At 36.2% G+C, this 21,000-nt stretch overlaps 1 protein-coding gene across 2 annotated transcripts in view; it reads right to left on the reverse strand.

Moving 5' to 3' along the window:
- The window catches only part of DIAPH3 (diaphanous related formin 3), a 493,236-nt gene that overhangs the window by 167,645 nt on the left and 304,591 nt on the right, over window positions 1–21,000 (reverse strand). For both annotated transcript variants that reach the window (XM_032277324.1, XM_032277325.1), the window contains one exon: window positions 18,082–18,211. In XM_032277324.1, the coding sequence (XP_032133215.1) occupies window positions 18,082–18,211 (130 nt within the window). The remainder of the gene's footprint in view (window positions 1–18,081; window positions 18,212–21,000) is intronic.

A 21,000-nucleotide genomic window follows, 5' to 3' on the forward strand; every position in this document is an offset into this window, starting at 1 on the left:
TTTTTTTTTTTTTTTTTTTTTTTTTTGAGACGGAGTTTCGCTCTTGTTACCCAGGCTGGAGTGCAATGGCGCGATATCGGCTCACTGCAACCTCCGCCTCCTGGGTTCAGGCAATTCTCCTGCCTCAGCCTCCCGAGTAGCCGGGACTACAGGCATGTGCCACCATGCCCAGCTGATTTTTTGTATTTTTAGTAGAGACGGGGTTTCACCATGTTGACCAGGATGGTCTCGATCTCTTGACCTCGTGATCCACCCGCCTCGGCCTCCCAAAGTGCTGGGATTACAGGCGTGAGCCACCGCGCCCGGCCTCAAATGCAATGTTTAAGGAGTCCAATGATTCAGTTGAACTCTTCAGAGAACCAATATATAATACTTGTTTCTGCTTGAAGCGTGATGGTACTTTAACTTTTTGCTCCCCCTGTGATGAAGGTAGTCTGGATTTATACTCATGTATATTTTCTCAGTATTTTTTTTTAAACTTCTTATATATTCCCTTTCTGTGATACTTTGACTTTATACACTCAATGCTATAATGATATGCCCCATTATCTGAGTCATTGTCTCAAGTTTAAGAATCACAGATTCTTACCTTTTTAACTATTTAACTCATTTCCCCAATACCTTGCTGTATACTGCTCATTCCTATGTTATGCTCTTTCATTTTTATGTCTGCTTGTCAATTATCCAAGATTCTATTTGATTAGGCCAATGGTGTTTCATTTAGTCTTCTCATTTCCGATTTTTTTCTCTGCTTCTTTCAAAGTTCTCTACCTGCATTACAGAAGAGATTCCTTTCGCTCTCCTAGTCTATTTGATCTCTCCCTTAATGTCTCATTAGCATTTCCACTATCATTTTTCAAGAACTCTTACAGGTGGTTCAGTCACTTTTTATACTTCCTATAACTCTGCAACTTCTGATTAAATAAAGGTTCAAAAGCAAGCTGGGCATGGTGGTGTACATCTGCAATCCTAGCACTTTAGGAGCTGAGGCAGGAGGATCAACTTGAAGCCAGAAGTTTGAGACCAGCCTGGACAACAAAACAAGACTGTCTCTCCAAAAATTTAAAAAAAAAAAAATTAGTCAAGCATGGTGGCATGTGCCTCTAGCTCCAGTTAATATGGAGGTTGAGGTGGGAAAATTGCTTGAGCCCAGAAGTTTGAAGGTACAGTGACCAGTGATGGCACCACTGTACTACACAGCCTGAGTGATAGAGCAAGACCCTGTCTAAGTAAATACATGCTCAGAAACGTTTATAAACCATACATCCACTTTGTGCTATAAATTAGGTTCAAAAAGGAAGTTAGTGTATTAGTAGTATAATGGTAGCAGTAATTATAATAGTAGCAGTGACAATAAAATAATAATAATGGTAATAAAAGCATGTAAAATGTACTGTTTATGTATGTCAGGTACTGTCTTAAGTGTTTTCTATTAATAACTCATTCAATCCTCACAAGAACATCATGAAGTAGGCATTATTATTATTATTCCCATTTAACAGATGAGGAAATGAGCTCAGTAGGTAAGTAAAAAGGTCAAACAACCAAAAAGTGATGAAGTTAGAATTTGAATTCAAGGGGTTTCATTCCAGATCTTATTTTTAACCATTGCGTTATATATGAATTATTATAAATTATCATTTTGTTTTTATAACCCCTGTCAGCAACAACATTTAAATAGACAGATATAATTTTCACATAAGGGGTTTCTTGAACATTCTTGCACATTGCAATCACAAGCAATCCATATTCCCTGCCTAAACCCAGGGAATATATACCTAAGCATTCTGGATGGATGGGTGAATGGGTGAATGAGCAGTTTTATACATATATATATATATATATATATATATATATATATATATATATATATATGTATGTATTTATTTTTTAAGCAGTATACATATTGAAGTGGTATCTCATCTTGAACAAAATCACATACTTAACATACTGTCTTAGTCTGCTTAACCAATTATATTATGCGCACATGTCATATTAGCAAAAGATCTAAGAACAGACCAGTAGGTCTGAGGGACTCCCATATAAGAAAAAGCACAGGGCAAATGTTGGAAGGAAACATAGATTGTTTGGTTTTTTTCTGACACCAAATACACTGTTCCAACACCAATCAATTGTCTAATTCTCCAATACCAACTGGGTGTCCAAGTCAGTGCAGACTCCATAAGTTAAGGACAAAGTCCTTCAATTCTGATACTAACTACCCAGATTTAGTGTCAGGCTGTACAAATAGAAGGGCTCACTCCCACAAAACTACCGTCATTTCAGATGCCAGTGGCCAGTCTAGGGGACCATTCATACTTCTGACTGGCTATACATTTGGGGATTCCCGAAACTCCCTTCCCTGAAGTTCCACAATTCACTAGAATGACTCACAGAAATCAGGAAAGCACTATACTTATGATTATAGTTTTATTATAAAGGATACAACTCAGGAACAACCAAATGGAAGAGATGTACAGGCAAGAAATGGTGGGACGAGGATGGTGCACAGTTTCAATGCCCTTCCAGCACATCCACCCACCGAGCACATCCATGTGTTACCAACCCAGAAGCTCCCCAATCCTCTTTCAGAGTCTTTATTGAAGCTTCATTAGAAAGGCACTATTGATTAAATCATTGGCATTTGTGATTGAGCTCAATCTTCAGCCCCTCTCGCAGCTAGAGGTTGGGTATAAGTTGATAGTTCTAACCCTTCAATCACGTTTCGTACTTCCAGAGACGGGTCTTCATCCTGAAGCTATACCCCTACCTGCCTGTAGTCACTATATTAACATAAAAAATACACTATCATCAGGAAATTTCAAAACTTTTAGGAGCTTTGTGTCAAGCACCAGGGACAAAGACCAAATATTTACTTTTTATTATACCATATGGATATAGAAATACATGTCTGGTCAGAGGGCAGAATTCCAGTGAGATGTGTAAGAGAAGAACATTTTTGGCTCATTCTCAGAGGTGCCTAACAGCCTTGGCTGCCCTCAGAAGAAGCCAGCTACTGGTAACTGAAGACAGAGCCACCCCAATGAGTGAGTGCTTCTCAGCTAGATGGGAGAGGGACTTACTCCTCTGCATAAAAGGCTTGTGCCTTTTCCAATTCTGTGGTTGTCATTGGGTCAGGAACTATTCTCTTTATGATTGGAAGCAACTTCTCCTGGGCTTGATTTCCACAATAGTGAAATGGGAAGGATCTCACAGCATATTTTTACCTCATAGATATTTCATAAAATTTTGCACGCTATAATATAGGGAGGATTTTTTTTAAAGAATAGCACTATGTTATTCTTATTCTTAGAACTAAATCAGAAATGAAAAGCTTAAAGGCTGAAATAAGTGATATTCGAATCAAAGAAAAGGTAAAGAAAGTCATCATATCTTCAATATCATCATCACCAGGCTGAGGATAGTACTGTGGAAGTCAGCCTAAGAAGAAGGTCTGCTATTTTCAATAGTAAAATAGTAGGAATGTTTGGGGAATATTCAAACATTTCAGGTTAACATCAGGAAGAGTAAGCAAGCTGCCTTCAAAAAAATAAAATGGTTATTGAGGCTACTGTACAGATGGAAATCTCACTAAGCCATTTCTTATGCTTCATCAAAAGTCTCTGATTACATTACTTGTACATTATAGTTAATCGGATTTAACTGTAATTGACCAATCTCTCACTGTTGGTTTTTAAATAAAGACCAACACACTTGGAAGAAAGAAAGGAGTGTGAGAATTCTGGGCTAATAAAATGTATGCCATCTGATGGGTAAAACTAAAGAGGATTTTAAGAGTTCCCCTGATGTATTTATAAGTGGGAGCTGAACAATGGGAACACATGGACACAGGAAGGGGAACAATACACACTGGTGCCTGTGGGAGTGGTGGGTGGAACAGGGAGAATATCAGGAAAAACAGCTAATGCATGGCAGGCTTAATACCTAGGCAATGAGTTTACAGGTGAAGCAAACCACCACGGCACATGTTTACCTATGCAACAAACCTGCACATCTGACACATATACCCCAGAACTTTAGAAAAAAAAAAAAAAAAAAGAATTCCCTTGGTGTTTTTATTTTTTCAGCAATTATTCTATTTCTATAGACAATTCTTTTACTTATCTTCAACATAATTTCGGCCACATTTTTCACATGTGTCAAGTTCTTTGAGGTTAGGAACTACATTTTATGTCTTAAATAATCTAAACTACATCAGGGAGTATTAAATTGTAGACTCTCAAAGAAGTGCTAATTTACTGGTGTCTCTGTATGTGACCTATGTGTGAATTTTATCTTTCAATCTTCTCACCAAGAAATTAATCATATTTTCTGTATTCCTATACATTATTTGAAAGAAAACTAACAAAACGGAGCCATCATCAAACAGAGCTAACGAGACACTTCTGATTTTTGCATTTTCCTCAATTAACATTCCACCAGATGACATCTCTCAGTTACTTCAGACATCATGAGTCTCTACCTCCAACCAGCTCCCTATCTGTAATCTCCCCACCACAGAGGCAAAAGGACCATAAATTCCTTTTCTTCTGCTAGAAACTTACTGATCTTGACCCTTTTCTCTCTTGCAATCCTCAGACTCAAACAATCATAACACTGAGGTATTTTACTTGACAAACAACACTTAATTTCTTCTTAACACTTTTAAAGTCATCAAGGACCCTTTTCTCTTCTCTGATCTCTGGCCTCCTACTGTTTTTCTCCAGTTTTGTTTTTACACTGTGCACAGGGGTTTCCAGACAATCAGTAAAGCTGCCCCTTTCCAATACATGTCAATAAACTGGTTACATAACATCTGAGTTCCTAAACAAGGTCCAACCCACAACCTGGGGTGCTCTACTTCATATTCTGCCAAGTATTCGTCTCAGAACAACATACTGCTTATAGTTCCCCTGCCCATATCCCTCTTCATCCAATCTGTACCTGATCCTGGAAATAATGTGTATTCATCTGCCTTGTGCACTTCACCCCTGGGTCACAACCATTCATACTTTATAAGGAGTCAAAAACTACAGCAAGTATACAGGTAAAGTGCCCTTTCTCCCCATCAGAACTGGTAATTATCTCTATCTCTGCAATTATCACTCTCTAATTACATTTATCTTTTTATCTGTCTTCCTCTTCCAAATGGTTGGGAATTCCATAAGAGGAGACACCATTCATCTTTGTATTTTCAGTTACAAAACTATTGCAGATACTCAAATGTTTGCTGAAGGAATGGGTTTTGGATTTAACTTTAACCTCTCAAGATAAGGGCATTAAAATGAAATAGGAAAATACAACAGATTAAATATCCCAGACATTAAAATCTAAGACACAGACTTTTCCCCAAGAGTTTTATTATTATGATAATTATACACCAGAGGTGTTAAAGAAACTTTAGAGTAAAAGTTAAAATCGAAACTATAAATATTTAAGTTTAAAGCAATCATGAATACATGCTTTTTATAACATCATGGCCTCTATGATTTACTAGATTAAGATTTCAAGTAAGAAAGGAGAAGAGAGGTTACACAAAGTAATATTTATAATTAAAAAAATAATCCTCTATGAATATCTCCTGGAGGTGTTGGTCATTATTTCATAACAAGCTTACTAAGAAATGCCACACTCACTCTTACATATCATGATACGATCCAGGGAAATGGATTTCTTTAAGGAAAGCTTAAAGAACAACTTATTACCATAGACAATTTAAACATGCAAACTAAATCAGCCTTCCTACACTCAAAGAATCAATTGTTTTATGTGCAAAACTATTTAGTTTCAGCATCAAGCAATATATTTCTTCCTAGACAACTGTAATAATAAAAACATTTTATAAAGCTATAACAACATTTTACAAATGTGAGTTAAAATAATTAAATTATGTGGACAAGATGGCCCAAAACAAACCTCAGTGGCAATAAAAAAACAATCCTATTAAGTAGGTCTACAATAAAACTTAAATTCTAGAATATCATTATAAAATCCATTATTACGATGAAAAGATATGACACTAGAACAAGAGTGTAAAAAAATCAAAGTAAAAATAAATTGTAGCTTGGTTCATAACAGGCAAAGACAAATTGAAAGAAACTGTGCTGCCGGATGCAGAAGTTCACTCCTGTAATGCCAGTACTTTGGGAGGCCGAGGTGAGAGTATCACTTGAGGCCAGGGGTTTGAGGCCAGATTGGACAACATAGTGAACCCTCATCTGTATAAAAAATTTTTAAAAAATTAGCCAGGGGTAGTGGTGCCTGCCTACAGTCCTAGCTATTCAGGAGGCTGAGGAAGGAGGATGGCTTGAGCCCAGGAATTTGAGGTTACAGTGAAGAGTGATCACATCACTGCACTCCAGCCTGGGTGACAGAAGGAAATCTTGGAAAAAGAAAAAGAAAAGGGAAGAAGGGAAGAAAGAGAAAAAGAGAGAGAGAAGCAATGCTAAGTGAACAGCCAGTCATCCTCACCAAGTAGTTGTACCTGCCTTGATTCACTTGACTCAGATCTTCTTTCTCCATTGTTCTGATTCTTGATGGAACTCCGTATATTAACAAATGGAATTTGCAGTCCCTAATTAGTTTACTATACTGTATGCAATAAGGGTTTTATTTTTGTTGTTTTTACAAAATACTATAAGAAAAATGCCTTCATTTGCTATGGAGCATGGAACGAGGAAAGGGAGAAGGCAAGTGAAGGATGCGAATACAACCAATTAAAGGCCTCCAGTCAATTCTGTCGCACTGTTTCATCCCCTGAGAGAATGAGGCAGCCCTGTCCTCTACAAGCACAAAGAGGGTATTAAAGGCAGGCAGCTTTTTAGAAGAGAAAAGTATATTAGTGAGAGAAGCCCATCTCAAAGGAAATCATGTTTGCTTATAAGATTTGAGAATTCCCCTAGATAAGATATTCAAAACCATGGTATAAATATTAAATAAAAAGAGGTGCATAACAGAAATGTTTAATAAAAATATTCAAAATGTTCCCTCATTATGATGGTTCTGCGTACATGTACATGGAGGGCAATTTTACTGCTTTTTACTTTGTCACAGGGGAAATGTTACGTGCGGACTGACTGACTTTCAAATGAGACTAGTTTTCACTTGCAGCTATTGGAGACCAGGTCAGCCTCACAAGTCCAAGACTGCATGTTAGCTGGACTTGAAAAAAGTCAGAATTTTTTCTCATGTCTAGATCCTTCCCCTGAACTCCAATGGCCTATTTGGACAAGTTTTCTTAAGGTTTAGTAGGCAGCTTAAACTCACATTTCCAATTAGAATTTATCTTCCTCCTTGAATTGCCCCTACATTGCAATAAATCATTAGTTTTTCTAACTCTTTTCTCTCTCTTGGCCCACACATCTAACCATAGAGAGCATCTTGTTGGTTCTAACTTCAAAATGCATTCATTTTCCAAATACTTCTTACCACCCTCACTACTCTTCCTGATCCAAGCCAATGTTGTCACTCCTCTGGATTATTTTGACAGCATCAGAGTGGTTTTATTCATTCTACCATTAGTTGCCTACATTTTTTTTTCTCAACAGAATAGCCAAAGCAATCCCTTGAGAATTTAAGTCAGATGTCACTGGTCTGCTTGAAACCTTCCAGTGGCTCCTAATGTCAGAGTAAAGTCAAATCCTTACAATGGACAGCGATGCCCAACAGGATCTACTACTTTTTTGACCTTGTCTCCTATTATACCCCCCTCCCTCCCTCTGTTCCAGTCTCACTTCCATATCTTGAAGCCTTTACACTTTCTTTTCCCTCTGCCTAGAATATACTTCTCTCAAATACCAACATAAATGGCCTCTCCACACCTCCTTTAGGGCTTTCTAAAGGCCATTTTCTCTACATAACCTTCTCTGACCACTCAATCTAAAATTGCAAAAAAACCCTGCCCCAGCATACCCACGCCACACATAAGATATACAGTGACTTGGCTTGGCTCTATATATGCCACCTAAGATGTAAACTTCAAGAAAGCAAAGGCTTCTGTGTTTACAGATCTTTGGTGCCTTGGAATGGATAAGGCATTCAGTAAATGACTAATTAAACAATGAACAGATAAATCTTATTTAAACCAACTTCATTTTGTTTTTCTGTCACTCACAGTCCAGCCTAATCCTTGCTAATACAAGTGCCTAGCACAGAGCCTACCAAACAGGAGTTGAATAAGCTGTTTTGAGAGTCCCTTCCTTATAGGGTCGAAACATATCAAAAACTACTAATGACACTTGTAATTTTTTCCATAAAACACATAGTTTGAAAGATAGTTGCCAAGAAACCACCATCACAGTGATAGACCTTTACATGACAAAAGGGTCTCACTGCTGATCAATTTTACATCTATACTTAATTTCTTCTGAGGGGAGAGGGGACAATTACCCTAGATCTTATTTTCTTTTTCTTTCTTTTTTTTTTTTGAGACGGAGTCTCGCTCTGTCGCCTAGGCTGGAGTGGCACAATCTGGGCTCACTCAACTTCTGCCTCCTGGGTTTCAGTGATTCTCCTGCCTCAGCCACCTGAGTAGCTGGGATTACAAGCACGCACCACCACACCCAGCTAATTTGTATATTTTTAGTAGAGATGGGTTTTACCATGTTGGTCAGGTTGGTATCCAACTTCCTGACCTCATGATCCACCTGCCTCAGCCTCCCAAAGTACTGGAATTACAGTCATGAGCCACCGTGCCTGGCCTTTATTTTCTTTAGGTTTTCCTATGAGTGTGACTATACATCATTTTAGATTTTCGTATCACTTATATCATTTGCCATAAGTTAGTTTATATTTCTATATGGCATTCCTTCAAAATTATTGGCTGCAATGAAAAAATTTATTTCTTAAATGCATGCATACACCTCCAGAAAAATAAGGTCAGAGTTGAAGAGTTGCTGGAGACTAGTTGTTTTCAAAGGTGGTTTAGTACCATAACTCCCTTTTCAAAAGAAATCTTACGTCAAAGTTCAAAATATAAAATAAAGTGTTGCAGGCTGAAGCAAAGAAAAATAGGACCTACTTTCCAAATTCCATTCCCTATGTTAGCATGTCCAACTGGTGAAAATGCATTGAGCTGTACACTTATGATCGGCGTAAGTGTATGTGTATTATTCTTTAATTTTTAGAAAAGTACCAACATAAGACTACAAAATTTGTGGGTGTTATGTTCTAAAGTTTGAATAAGCTCCAGGCAACACACCATTGGAATCTCTTCAAATAACTTCTGACAATACCTATTAAAATTCGATAACAACATATTATTCACATAGACTCATGTTATCTGCACTGTTCATGACAGATAAGCAAATGTGTGTCAACAATAATCATGGAAAAATAACAGCAACAAATATAACAAATGTAGAGAATATTTATATAGTGTTTAGTAGGTACTCTATAAGCTTTATAAACATTTATACATATTAACCTGTTTAATCCTCACAATAAACCTCTGGGTTAACTACTAATATTGCACCCATTTTATAGGTAGGAAAATGGAAGCTCAGAGAGAATAAGATGCTTGTCTAAGATTATACCTCTAACAAGCTGAGGTTTCAACTCCAGGTGAACCAGTTAGCTAGCCTCAGAGTCCGTGGTCTAAAAAGCAGTTTCTCCTATCAAATAATGTTTCTATAATATAACTGAAAACCTATTAATTTTGCCCACTAAAATCACTTATTACAGATATTGTTGTTATCATAGACTATCAATTCCTTACATTCAGAGGCTGATATGGTTTGGATTTGTGTCCCCTCCCAAGTCTCATGTCAAATTGTGATCCCCACTGTTGGAGAAGGGCACAGGGAGGAGGTAACTAGATCATGGTGGTGAATTTTCCTCTTGCTATTCTCATGATAGAGAGTTTTCATGAGATCTGGCTGTTAAAAAGTGCGCAGCACCTCCCTCTCTTTTCCTCCTTCTCCAGCCATGTAAGAAATGCCCACTGCCCCTTTGCCCTCTGCCATAATTGTAAGTTTCCTGAGGCTTCCCCAGCCATGCTTCCTGTATAGCCTATGGAACTGTGAGCCACTTCAACCACTTTTCTTTATAAATTACTCAGTCTCAGGTAGTTCTTTATAGCTATGCGAGAATGGACTAATACAAAGGCATACATTAATTTCAGTTTTAACTGGTTTAGTATTTTCACACAATGACAAAAGTAAAGCATATTTCAGAAGTACATTAATAACCCTTAAAAACTAAACTATTTTACTATTTAATGATATATGCTTTCCAGATATACTTTTGTTTTTTTGAGACCGAGTTTCACTCTTGTTACCCAGGCTGGAGTGCAATGGCGCGATCTCGGCTCACCGCAACCTCCACCTCCTGGGTTCAGGCAATTCTCCTGCCTCAGCCTCCCAAGCAGCTGGGACTACAGGTACGCACCACCATGCCCAGCTAATTTTTTGTATTTTTAGTAGAGACGGGGTTTCATCATGTTGACCAGGATGGTCTCGATCTCTTGACCTCGTGATCCACCCGCCTCGGCCTCCCAAAGTGCTGGGATTACAGGCTTGAGCCACCGCGCCCGGCCTAACCAGATATACTTATTAGAATAATTTCCCTGAACTGTTTCATGATACTCAAAGATGATAGTGCTATCTCCATGCAGTTATAGGACTTATGACAAAGATGACTGTAGTGCATGAACAGTGACACCCCTCCCCCAAATGCCTATCCACCCAGGACCTCAGAATATCATTTATTCAGAAATAGGAACTTTGCAGATGAGATTAGTTAAGGATCTTGAGAAGAGATCATCCTGTCACTGACATCATCCAATAACTAGTGTCCATAAGCAGAGGTGAGGACCCCAAGAGAAGACACAGGCAGAGAGTGGAGTGATGCATCTACAGGCCTAGGAACACAAAGGACTCCAGGTAGCCATTAGAAGCTGGAAGAAAAGCATGGAATGGTTTCTCCCCTGGAGCTTTCTGAAGATGCTAACCATACTAATACTATGTTTCAGGGACTTTAGTGACAGACTAAATTTTTGTGGTAATTGGTTATGGCAGCCCTAACAAACCAACACAACTACTAATTCAAGATTCTGCAATCTGCATAAATACAATCTGGTTTCTGGAGAGGAGCTGGCAATTCTACCTGCAGCATCTGATTATCTCCATGCCTCTTCCACCAACTGGTTACATGTCAACTTTGTCTCAAACAAGATTCATAAGATTGCCATTAATGTGTTTGCTCCATCCATGTCGGAGGTTTCTCTGTAGTATACAGATTTGTTACATTAAGCTGTCCTTCAGAATACACTAGCCTGAAATTTTCTTCCACCTGCTTTGTTTGTAATTTCCCACTTCATATTGGAAAACTAAGGTGCAATAAATATTACTTTACAGCCATGAATGTAAGAGACTTCTAAAACCTTGGTCGTCACTGGTGATACTGTCCTGTTACTTGATGTTTGCTGTGGTTCATAGGTGACAATGACAGAGCTGCTCAAGTAGCTACTTCAAATCCGTAGCTGGCCAAAAATCTGCAAACACTGTAAACTGTTAGTTTCTCAAAAAGATTAATGCTGTATTGATGCCACTTTCAGCCTGTTAACCTCCAAAAAGATATAGAGGTCTTCCTGATGTGATTTTCTTCCTCATGATCATCTATCAGCCCAAGCCACAGCAGATTCAGGGAATGTTCTTAGCTCAGTATCTCAAAAAGCAATCTTTAGCTGCAAGTAGTTCTTCCATGCCCAGTGTTATTCAATGTCAATCCACAGAATCCTTAATCCTTCTAGTGATTTTGGGACGTGCTCTTTCTATTCCACTCTGCTGCTTTCCACAACAGTTTATATTTGTACTACAAAATGATTAATCTTACAATCACATATCCAAGTCTCCAACTTAAACTTTTGATGCCAACTATATACAGATGATTCCTGGAAATAAACTGGGAGGATTTAAATATGTGGTCTCTTAGCAGTATACCATGCTTGCAATACACTATAAATATTTTTCATAAATCTTGTAATTATCTTGGGTATGGCCCAGTTATATCTCATCACACCTTTTGTGAAAAAAGAATTTGTTGAACACAAAATTTTACATATTCTAACATTTGGTAAGTATATGCAAACATATGTAAACTATATTTAAAAATAAATTTAACTTTCATTATATTTGGCTTATATTATTAAAATTATTTTAGAATTCCTAAGTATACTTACTAAATATATATAAATATATACGTAAAATATATTAATATATACTTTGGAATTCCTAAGTAAATTCCTAAGTATATTTACTAGATGACTACAGGTAGTCAAATTACTTCCCTGAGATGTAAAACTATTAGGAGTCATAGGCTGGCTTTACAGACATAGCTTTTACTCCAAGGCCTATCTGCAGAACCAGCACTACACAATTTGGAGATACTAAATGCTGTCATTATTTCCACGGGAAAATGAAAAAAAAAAAAAAAAGTAATGTCATCTACCCATGACTTACTTTTGGAAAAGTGTCAAGAGATAACTCAGAGTGTTACTAATTTTTATTAGTTACCTGCTTATATGAAAATTGCAACTATTATAGTAGCAAAACAGGGAAAAATGGACAAGAAATATATATATTGGCATATATATTTATGGAGATATATATATATATATATATATATATATATATATATGTGGATATAGTAAAAGAAAAAGACAAAACAAAAACTTAGTACAGTACAACACGATTAAGTGCATTCTAAAACAAAATCTAGGAAATGCCATAGATGTGACCCTGAAATTAAATGAAAATTTTCATGAATATATTTATTTTAAAGTGCCTTAAAATATCCTTATACAGGTACTAATTTATGTTTCATGTCTACTCAAAAGAGGAATTGAAGCATACTTGTAATTATTTCAAATCATGTGATAATTCATAGTTTGTAGAAGAACTTTTGATATTCCTAAATTGATTACTAGTGAACATCCAACACAGCATATCTACAACTGCTACTTCAACTTAGTTGATAAAGTGAAAAATCATTCAGTATAGGCACTCTATTCTATAGCCAAAGACTTCTAAGCAGGTAGGAAAATTTTCCTAAGTAAGTATATTAGTTTGCTAGAGCTGCCATCACAAAATACCCCAGGCTGAGTGGCTTAAACAACAAAAATTCATTTTCTCATTTCTGGAGGCCAGAAGACCAAGAACAAGATGTTGGCAGAGTTGGTTTCCTCTGAGGGCCGTAAGGAAATGATTTGTTCCAGGCCTCTCCCCTTGGCTTGCAGATGGCCACCTCCTCACTGTATCTTCACATGGCCTATCCTCTGTACATGTACATTCCTGAATGGCTGTGATTCTAAATTTCCTCTGCTTATAAGGACACAAGTCAGATTGGATTAGGGATACCCTGATGATCTCATTTTAACTCTCCTCTCTTTAAAGGCTCTATCTCCAAACATAGTCAAGTTCCAACATACTGAGGTTTAGGGCTTTAACACAGGAATTTATAAGGGACACAGTACAGCCCAAAACAGTTAGAAAACATTTTTGTTCCCTTCACTGACAATTTAATAAAAGCTATATCCCACCTGGTTGTCTTCTGTAACTAAATTATTTTATTATAAATATTTCCACCAGCAACAATGAATTCTATTAACTTCATCATATAGGCAGATATGGGTAAACCAAAGTGTCTTTTCATAACATTCTAATATTCTATTCCTGATCTGAAAGAACAAATAAATGAATTAATATATTGTACACAAATTACAAGGCCCCAACCTACAACCTCCATGACATAATGATTCCAACCAATAACATAGTAGCTGTGTTGCTGACTCTGCTGCAGGGGATATAAAATGCAACTAAACCAATAACTAATACTGTCTATTCAAAATATGTATCAAACTCACTAACAAATTTTAACTGGCATTTTTGGAAGGCTATAGCGACAAAGAGGTTAATGCATCTGCTAGTAGTTATAGCAGATGAATTTGAAATTTTCAAACACTATAAATTTTCCAGGTGCTTGCCACCTGGAAATTAAGTGTCCTAAGTGCTCGCAGTAGGTGAACAAAAGATAAACATTTGGTATTTAGTAAGACATTTATCATAAAATGATGGAGATGCATGAGGAACTGGAAACCAGGAGATGTATTTGAGCAGAAAAATATTTGAGTCAAACCAAGGAATTGCTAGCTAAAAACATACAAACAGAGTCTTCAAAGCAGAAAAGGCAGTATTAAATGGGGAAGATTTAAAAATCAAATACATAAATGAATGCTCATAATGCTAAAATATGGAAACAGGAAAGTGACAGAAATTATAAATGAGCAATCATTGAATCTACTCTGATAATACAGTGAATATTGATCTCTTATAGAAGCTTCATTCTATTCCCAGCTGTCCCAGGAATAATCCCTGGTCTACAGCAGCAGTTCCTAAATAGTAGTATAAGAATTCCTGGAAAACCTATGAATTTATCCTTAAAGAAACAGTAGAATACACAAATTTAGGTGAGGTTTCCAGCAAAAAGCACCAAAGGAAAGGCGATATTTAGTTTTAAGTTTCTTGATGAAGGAGAAAAACTAGATAACATTCTGGGCCACAGCTGCCACTTCCCACGGATTTAACTTAAGCAAAACCCACCAGGCAGCTCTGCATTGAGATGCTGAAGGCTATAAAGAGATATGACAAATGAGAGAAAAGATATCCAAAGAAGTGGAGACAAGCAGGCTTTTCTCAAGTAAATAAGATATAGAAGGAGAGGTTAAGGGTGTAGGAATCAAGAGTCCCATTTTGTGGCATAAGATGATTCTGATACCTTTTTGAGATGCAATGGAAATGGCAATAGCTGTTGCATATACAAGTGTGGATCTTAGAAAAAAAGTGTGGGATATACATTTGTCAGTAATTAACATAATTATGGTATTTAAATCCTAGGGAACTGAAGACATCACCTAAAGAGAAGATGTAGGGACAAAAAGAGAGAAGGGTTCACTATTAGGCTAATTTTTAAAAAGCAACACATAGACACTGCACAGTAGAAGAGGAGAAAGTTAAGGAAATTGACAGTAATAGGGAAGAGCCAGCTAGGAAAGAGCCAGGTGGGAGTGAGGCAGATTGGGTTTCACTAAGTCACAGAAATTACACCTGAACCAATAGTAAGACAAGAGCACAATTTCTGACACAGTGTAATCATTCATTAAAGGCTTGTTAAATTAATGACTGAATGAGTTACAGACTGAACTAGCATGGCATTTCTAGAATTCAGAGTTGACTAGGAAAGGATGGAAATACACAGTAGAACTATGATAACTCTAAAAAAGGTCAGACCAAGGTGTTGCTGTAAGTTTACATTCATTTTATTTTAATATACCCCCCAACAAAAAAGTAAGTTTTATCATATTTTCTACTCCTGAATAAAATTTAATAATGAAATATATTATTGGGAAGTAATCAATAAAACCTTTATACATTAAACTGCTTACACAAGGAAAAAATGTATTCATTTCATTTGTCATATGTCTTCACAGCCTTCAGCATCTCAATACAGCTCTGTATGCTACCTACATTTTTAGGTTGCATGGGGCAAAGTAAGTAAGTCAGTGTCATTAGAACACTAGGATTTACTAGTAAAACTTTGAGTAAAAAGCTTACTTTTTGTCTTAAAAATCAAGACAGGCTGTATGAAATATTTACTTCAAAGAAACATACATTTCAGCATTGAGATGCTGAAGGTTAGGAAGAGACATGACAAATGAGAGGAAAGATACCCAAAGAAGGGAGGCCAAGCAAGTCCAAAAGAGAGAAATATTACAATGGTATTCAGAAATATAATAATGACTCAAAGTATTTCCATGAAATGCAACAGAAAAGCTGTAAGTCATTGTATCTTAGAAAAGAAGCAGTCCTAATGAAGTAGATTTTTGAAAATTGTCATACAGGTAAGCTCATTAGTTACAATGAAAGTTCTCCCTGCTGATCTAGCAGTATCTAATGACCAGGATTTGTTATGTCCCAAAAACAGAGGTACTTTTTAATTCATGAGATAGCACACTAAGGAGATTTCAAAACTGGAAACTTTCAAATGATGATACATAATACATGTATAAGAGCGCTAAAACACTCCAAAACAAACACAGACTTACTTCATTCAAAACATTACATCTTCTCCTCAAATCTCATTCATTAAGTAATATAACCATTAAAAAATTATGCTTAACAATCACCAATACCATATAAAGTATCTCAGCGATGACTTTTCTATGTTAAATATGAAGTTGGCTGCTTCCTGTGCAACATATTAACAGTATCTGCTGACCCATACACAGACACTAGCCTCCACTCTTAACAGATGGAAACTAAAAAGCCCTAAAACCCCAGAACGCCCTGCTGAAAAATCAAGACAACAAACAAACAGAAAAATACCCAGAAGAGCCAAACCAAATTACAATTCTGCAAGTCCTTATCAAAGGTAAATATTTTTAAAGAACAAATTATAATATTAATATAGAATTTTTAAGTATGAGTCAACATAAATATTTCAAAAACTTAATTTATAGCAAAAACTGCTAAACAATAAATTCTACAATAAAAAATATATCTACTCAACCATGGTTTTCCCCAGGAAAAAAATGCCCTGTGTATTTCAAGGCACTTTGTGCCATGTTTTCATCCACTACTCTGTTACCTATCAAACTGCTTAACGTCCATCAAGGACACTCATTTTCAATATTTTTCATCATTTAGTCAAATATTCCAAAATATCAGAATTCTCTTTAAGAGGACTTCCTTGAGTTAATGAACCAATCAATGAAAGCTATCTTGAAGATCATGAGTGATCTTGAATGTTTCCAACCTATTCAGTTCAATGCCCTTCCACCCTATCTCATATGGTTTAATACAAGAAAATAATTTCAATTATTTTCCCTTCTTAAATCCTATTGAAACATCTAAAACTATAAATATGGAAAAAATTCTTCTTACATCAGGACAGTTTTAGGTAGCATAGGGGCAAAGTAAGTAATTCATTATCATTAGAACACTAGGATTTAGTAGTAAAAATTTAAGTAAAAAGCTTATTTTTGTCTTAAAAATCAAGACAGGCTGTATGAAATATTACTTCAAAGAAACATACATCTCAGAAAAAGTTTCAAAGAACATCTCATCCAATCACAATCTTCTTTGTCAATAAAGTTTTATAATCCCTGTTTTACAGAAGAAGAACAATTTAAAGGGAGCAGAAAAAAATAAAATTGATTTTTTAAGATGAAATATTTACTCTAATATGAAAAGCAATAATATGTCCTTCTTTAAGTCGATGATTTCCAACATTAAAAAGAAAAATAGATTATAAAGACAATTTTATATTACTAATGACTAGTATCAGTGAAAAAATAATATAGATATTCTATCATTTCACCAGAGTTATTTTCCAAAATGTATTCATAAATTGGTTGTTTGGCACCAAGTGAAGTTGACAGACTCAATGTGAAATATAAATGAAAACTGAATTATTAAGGTAGTCAAAAAATTGTGTTTAAATCATACTATAGCTAAGTATTAATAATAGGTCCTAACCTTTTTATGATCCTTTATGATTTGATCTAAGCCCACAGTTGAGAATAGAATCAAGTTAGAAATTTGGGAATTAGGAAGGGGTAAATTGAAACTGGCACTATGTTGGCTTCTATAACAAAAAAAGAGAGCACCTACAAGCTGGGCAGAGACAGATTTGGTGCTCAGGCAAATGGAGACACTGATAGCTGGTCCTGGGCTCAGGTATGTAATAGTCTCTCAGCGCCTGTGAATGACACTGAATCAAGAGAGAATCACCTCGCCAAAGTGGAGGAGGTTTAGAAGGTAGGGTTAGCAGGCATCCATAAGGTTTAAACTGCAAACAAAGTATTTTACAGTATGAGGCCTCATCATCTAATTAAACAAATTAAACTCATAGCTCCAATCATGACAACTCATAATATCCTATAATTCTCTCTTTATTTTTAAAATGAGATACTGGGTTTGAAAACAGTGTGACAAAGTAGAAAGTATGCACAAATAAAATGTATAAATTTCAGTCTTTTAGTGATGAAGACCAGAGCAATAAAATGTTTCTTATAAAGGCACAAACCTTTACTAGCTTTGTCTAAAGGTTCCAAATCATCCACAAAATTCAGGATATCAGGGTACTTCTCTTCACATATTTCTACCAGGAAATGCAGTAGCGTTGTTTTCTGATCTGCTGATTTTGTGTCCTTTAGCTAAATAGAACAGGAGGGAGAAAGAACACAGAATCTTAAGTATGTTGATATTCTGTCTACTGAAATGTTAATACTGTATTTTGTAGATAAGAAATAAAAGTTGTAAAATTAGTTGATTTCATTTTCGAAAAACAAATATTTAAATACTTGAAAAACTACATTTTACTTGCCGTTTGGTGAAAGTTATTATTTGTTGCAAAAAAGGAGTAAGTTTAATCTAATCCAGCACGCAATGCTTGATAGGAAAAAATATATGGCAAAGTGCCTAGGAAAACAGAGTAACCTGTGAGTCTATTTAACAGTCGTATTTAAAACATCCCTGAGCATTCATCATTTATCCTTTGGCACATATCCATAGAATGCCTACTAGACACTGTAGTAGTTGGAGACATAACAACAAATTAAACAGTCTTTCCTCAAGAAGCATTTAGTTTAAAAATATATTTGTTTGCCTTGGTGTGAAAATCATCACCAAAGTTCATCTAGGAAGACATGACATCAGAACTGAAATCTCAAGACAGGAAGTTGTATAAGATTAGGGAAGAAAAGGAAAAAATGCAAAAGTGCAATAGCATAGGCACATGGAGCAGCATTTACAAGGGCTATAGATGAGGAAGGAAATGGCACATTTGAGGAGGCTCAGTGTCTCCAGAATAAAGGTGGATACGCATTAGGGAAGGCAAGTACGGGACACGACAAAGATATAAATCTGAAAAGACTAGAAAATAAAAGAAAAGGTAATGCCATGCAATGGAAGTAGGATTTTAATTTTGAAGCAATGCAAGTTTTCAATCTAGATGAGAGATGATCAGATATACATTTTAGAAAGCACCCTCCAGTGAGTGTGGCTAAAAAGATCAGGACAAGAGTACTAAGAGAAGCAAGAAGAGTAATTTTAAAAACTTGTGGCAATAATCAGGCAGGGAAAGAGGGCAGCCTGAACAGAGGCTGTGCCTGGGAAATGGAGACAATGAGACCATGTGGGTCTGGAAACCCAGGAGATGCTGATAACTAATACAGGTCAGAAAGGATGAAAAACAAATGTGTGTGGGGTGGCCAAAGAAGATAATTGCTTTGAACAAGGTAAATTTGAAGCTTTTTGGTAGTAACCAGGTGGAAATGTCTTCAAAGAACATAAGTTTATCAATCTAGGTATAGAACAGTGCTTCCATTATTTTTTTTTCATGATTGTTCGCTAAGAAGTTTTTAGGCATTTTTTTTTCTAAATGCACCTATGAAATTTTAAACCACAAAGGTAATGCATTATGTTTATATAGTGTATGCACATCTGTGTTTTACACCTAAAAACTAGTTAAACAAGACAATTTTTGCTCCCCAAGAACCAGCTTTTTATCCCTCAAAGATACCTGTTGAAAGTACATGGCGGGGATCTCAGAGGAATAAACTGCGGTACCAACTTGTGACCCCTTTGGTCCCAAAGCTAATTATTTGATCAGATTAAAATAAACAGGTATGCAGAATGAATGCAAAGAGGATATGGACTTGAGATAACCAGGGTGGACCAATCGTAATCTGAAATGGCCAAGGAGTGCAATCACGGGGAGAGGTAGTTAAGCTAAAACCTGAACAACGATAAAAGTGAGCTTGGGTTTTGTGTAGTGCTGGGGCAGAAAGTATTGGCAAGAAGGAGTGGTACGAACACAGGACTAATAGGTAATCAGGTAACATTCCCTACCATTAAGTAATCATTTAGAGCAGAGACACAAATAAAGAGTAAAAAAAAGAAAGAAGGGAAGAAGGAGAGAAGGAAAGAAAGGAAGAAAGGAAGAGACAGAGAGAGAGAGAGAGAGAAAGAAAGAAAGAGGGAGAGAAAGAAAAGAAAGAAATCTCTCTCCACCAGAATTTAATTTAGACCTGAAATTCAAGGCATACCTATTTGGACACAGCACTATTTACTTGCTTCCTTTCCAAGAATTTCCACTTTAAAATTGGTTCCTAAATAAATTCCCATTATACACACACACACACACACACACATTTTTTGAGATGGAGTCTCTCTCTTTCACCCAGGCTGGAGTGCAGTGCTGCTATCTCGGCTCACTGCAACCTTCGCTCCCTGGGTTCAAGCAATTCTCCTGCCTCAGCCTCCCAAGTAGCTGGGACTGTAGGCACCCATAAGTAATATTTTTAAAAATCCGACATCACTAACTATTCTATCACTATGAGAAAAATACCAAATAACTGTTAAGGTCTAGTAGTGGAAGAATGAGAGATTTCTGTGCCATCATACATATTAACATAATGACTACTTATTGATTCAAAATCTATCATAGCCCTGGGAACAGTGAGCTACCCACCTAGACAGCCTTACTTTCACATCATAACACACGTAATAGGTTCAAATGCTACACTGACCTACACATCAAAACTAATTAATAGTCTTGAGCAAGTTACTGGACCTTAGCTTTCAGAGATAAAAGAAGAAAATGAAACAACATAGAAACTCTAAATTCACTTTTTACTCTAAAAATGTTAAGTATACATTATAGTGGAACTAAGAGTTAGTAGATGTAGTACAATTTAATTTTTAAAAACTAGAAGAATGGAGAAATGTAGTTATTATCTCATTTCAGAGCTATTTCTGTGTGTATAGATCAGTTTGAATCATTCTATGGGCTTCTGCTTTTACATATAGACTTATGAATGTCAAATACAATTTTTTAAAGTTTCCTTACAATCCTGTAATTTCATTCATACCATTATCTTAAATAGATAAGGGCAGATTAAAAGCAGCCAACTTTTAGAAATAGTTTTTCTCTTTGTACAGC

The sequence above is a fragment of the Sapajus apella genome, unplaced genomic scaffold, assembly GCF_009761245.1.
Source record: "Sapajus apella isolate SASKATOON/1434 unplaced genomic scaffold, GSC_monkey_1.0 scaffold9, whole genome shotgun sequence".
NCBI classification, from domain to species: Eukaryota; Metazoa; Chordata; class Mammalia; order Primates; family Cebidae; genus Sapajus; species Sapajus apella.